General features: G+C 55.5%; 1 protein-coding gene across 1 annotated transcript in view; it reads left to right on the top strand.

Moving 5' to 3' along the window:
- Positions 1–3,177, top strand: part of LOC103252254 (transmembrane protease serine 9-like) — a gene marked incomplete at both ends in the record, with an annotated part of 9,223 nt that extends 6,046 nt beyond the window's left edge. Inside the window, 3 exons of the mRNA XM_021709010.1 lie at positions 291–404; positions 1,772–1,943; positions 2,843–3,177. Coding sequence (XP_021564685.1) covers positions 291–404; positions 1,772–1,943; positions 2,843–3,177 — 621 coding nt within the window. The remainder of the gene's footprint in view (positions 1–290; positions 405–1,771; positions 1,944–2,842) is intronic.
- Between the last annotated feature and the right edge of the window lie 131 nt (positions 3,178–3,308).

Genomic DNA, 3,308 nt, shown 5'->3' with positions numbered 1-3,308 from the left:
AAAAAAAAAAAAAAAAAAAGTCAAAACATCATCCAGATGTGGTGGTGCTCATAGTTCCAGCTACTTGGGAAGCTGAAGCGGGAAGATCGATAGATCCCAGGAGGTTGAGGCTATCATGGGCTATGATTGCACCACTGCACTCCAGCCTGGGCGACATAGTAAGACCCCAACACAAAAAAAGAGAGAGAGAAGTGTCTTCCACACCCTGGAGGCTTTGAGTGGAGAGCATGTCTCGCGGCCACTAGGAGACACCATTCAAGGGCAGCATCTCGGTTTTTCTCTGTCCTCAGGCCACTGTCCAGGGAACTCCTTTTCCTGCTGGAACAGCCAGTGTGTGACCAAAGTGAATCCAGAGTGTGACGACAGAGTGGACTGTTCCGATGGGTCTGATGAGGCGCACTGTGGTCAGTCTGCTGTCCAGCTTGGTCTCTGGGCCACGTCCCTGTTGCTGGCTCTGCTCCTTGGACACCATGCACATCACACACAGGCACACGGGCCAGAATTTAAGGGAGCCAGGTGGAGAGGAGGGAGGGTGCCTTGGAATGGGGAGAAGTTGAGCACAAAGCACATCTCCAAAAAAATGCAAAAATTAGTTAGGTGTGGTGGTGCCTGCCTATAGTCTTGGCTACTTTGGAGGCTGAGATGGGAGGACTGCTTGAGGCCAGGAGTCTGAGTCCAGCCTGAGCAATAGAGCCATACCCTAGCTCTAAAATAAATTAGGATAATGAAAATAAAATGCTGTAAGAATAATCACCATTTTTCTAGCGGTGCTAGCCCATGCAATAAGGCAAGAACAGTGGTTTAAGAATTGGAAAGAGGGAGGGAAAACATCCGTAATTCACAGTTGAATAATTGTATCTAAAACGGGTCAATAAATTGACTAGAAAAGCATCAAAAATAAGGTAGTTCAATAATTGAGGAAGAATGAGATAAATATCAATACATTAAAAAGCTGTAGGCTGGACGTGGTGACTCACATCTGTCATCTCAGCACTTTGGGAGACTGAGATGGGAGGACCACTTGATCCCAGAAGCTTGAGACCAGCCTGGGCAACATAGTGAGACACCGCCTCTGCAAAAGATTTTTAAAAATTAGCCAGGTGTCACGGTGCCTGTCATCTCAGCTACTTGGGAGGCTGAGGCAGGAGGATTGCCTGAACCCAGGAGGTCGAGGCTGTGGTGAGCCATGATCATGTCACTGCCCTCCAGCCTAGGACACAGAGTGAGATGAGACACTGACTCAAAAAAACAAACAAAAAAAATCTGTTGTTTTGCTTTATACAGTAATAACAGGCTAGAAGATACAATGGAAAAAATCACAGTCATGATCAATCACAACAATGAAAACTCAAGGACTAAACTTGGAACCATGTGTCACACCTACAACTATAATTACACGTACTAATATAATTATACAACTTTACTGAAGGCATAAAAGTAGGCTTAAAAGCAGAGAAACATAGCACCCTGCACAAGCGTGTGTGCACGGGGTCCACCCTTATCCATAGTCTGTCCCAGACAGAGGCCTCCCTGTGCCATGACTGGTGCGTGTGACCACGAGCATTTGAGCCACATGCCCACATGGCCAGCTCGGGTTGCCAAAGAGGGAGGGAGAAGGGGACACCCTGACTGGAAAGCCCATGGAGGGGGGCAGCCGCACGTCCCCTTGAACTTGGGGGCCGGAGATGAGGGGCTCGGGGACAGATGCTCTGGGGGTCCAGGCCGAGCTCCTGCCTTCTGGGAGTCCTGACCGTGACCTTCCGTCTTGCAGACTGTGGCTGGCAGCCTGCCTGGAGGACAGCGGGCAGGATCGTGGGCGGCGTGGAGACGGCCCCCGGGGAGTTCCCCTGGCAAGTCAGCCTTCGCGAGAACAAGGAGCACTTCTGCGGGGCCACCATCATCGGCCCCAGGTGGCTGGTGTCTGCCGCCCACTGCTTCAACGAGTAAGCACCTGCCTGGGCCACGGTGTCCGTGGGCCTGCGCTCAGAGCCGCGCCCAAGCCCGGCTTTGCCTCCCGCCCACCCAGTCGATCTGAGCTGCCTCCGAGCCCCATGGGACTCTTCCCTCTGTTCCCCCCTCCTTCCTTCCCTCCTTCCTTCTCTCCTTTCTCCTCCCTTTCTTCTTTCTTCCTTCTTTTGGTTGAATCTGAATGCATTTATTTTTGAGTTGGAGTCTCCCTCTGTCACCCAGGCTGGAGGGCAGGGGCACGCTCCCGGCCACCGCCACCTCGACCTGCTGGGCTCTGGTGATCCCTCAGCCTCAGCCTTCCAAGTGGCTGGAACTACAGGCGCGCGCCACCACGCCCGGCTAATTTTTTGATTGCTTGTAGAGACGAGGCCTCGCCAACTTGCCCGGGTGGGTCTCGAACCCATGGGCTCAGGCAATCCACTCGTCTCGGCCTCCCAAAGCGCTGGGATTACAGGCTGAGCCACCGAGCCTAGCAGTTTTTTGTTTTTGTTTTTAATTTTGTAGAGAGGAGGTCTCGCCAAGTTGCCCAGGCCGGTCTCGAACCCACGGGCTCTGGCAATCCGCACGCCTCAGCCTCCCAACGTGCTGGGATGACGGGCTGAGTCACCGAGCCCAGCCTGGCTTATCTGTGTTTGTAGAGACAGTGTCTCGCTATGCTGCCCAGACTGGTGGTAACTTTTTTTTTTGGTAGAGACACGGGTCTCCCTATGTTGCCCAGGCTGGTCTCAAACTCCTGGGCTCAAGCGATCCTCCTGCCTTGGCCTCCCAAAGTGCTGGGATGACAGGCGAGAGCCGCCTGCCTTAAAGTTTGCACCCACGGCGGGGGTCCGCCGTCTCTCCCGCGCCGGCCGCTGAGCTGGGGTCTGCCCTGCAGGTTCCAAGACCCCGCGGAGTGGGTGGCCTACGCGGGCGCGACCTCCCTCAGCGGCTCGGAGGCCAGCACCGTGCGGGCCCGGGTGGCGCAGATCATCCGGCACCCGCGGTACGACCCGGACACGGCCGACTTCGACGTGGCCGCGCTGCAGCTGAGCCGGCCGCTGCCCTTCGGACGGCACATCCAGCCCGTGTGCCTCCCGGCCGCCTCGCACGCCTTCCCGCCCGGCAAGAAGTGTCTGATCTCCGGCTGGGGCTACCTCAGGGAGGACTTCCGTAAGCACCCCACGGCCGCGGGAGAGAGCGGCCACTCACGTCCGGCCCCCATGTTCGCGGGTCTGTGTTTGCGGACCCCACTGCACCAACACGCGTTTGCGCTGCCAACTTCGATGTGCGTGGGCTTTTTGATTTTTTTTTTTTGGAGTTGGAGTCTCACTCTGTCGGCCAGACTGGAGTGCAGTGGCCGC

The sequence above is a fragment of the Carlito syrichta genome, unplaced genomic scaffold (genome assembly GCF_000164805.1).
Source record: "Carlito syrichta isolate Samal-C Ts95f unplaced genomic scaffold, Tarsius_syrichta-2.0.1 Scaffold153910, whole genome shotgun sequence".
Taxonomy (NCBI): Eukaryota; Metazoa; Chordata; class Mammalia; order Primates; family Tarsiidae; genus Carlito; species Carlito syrichta.
The sequence above is the reverse complement of the archived record's forward strand: the minus strand, read 5'-3'. Positions and strand labels throughout refer to the sequence as shown.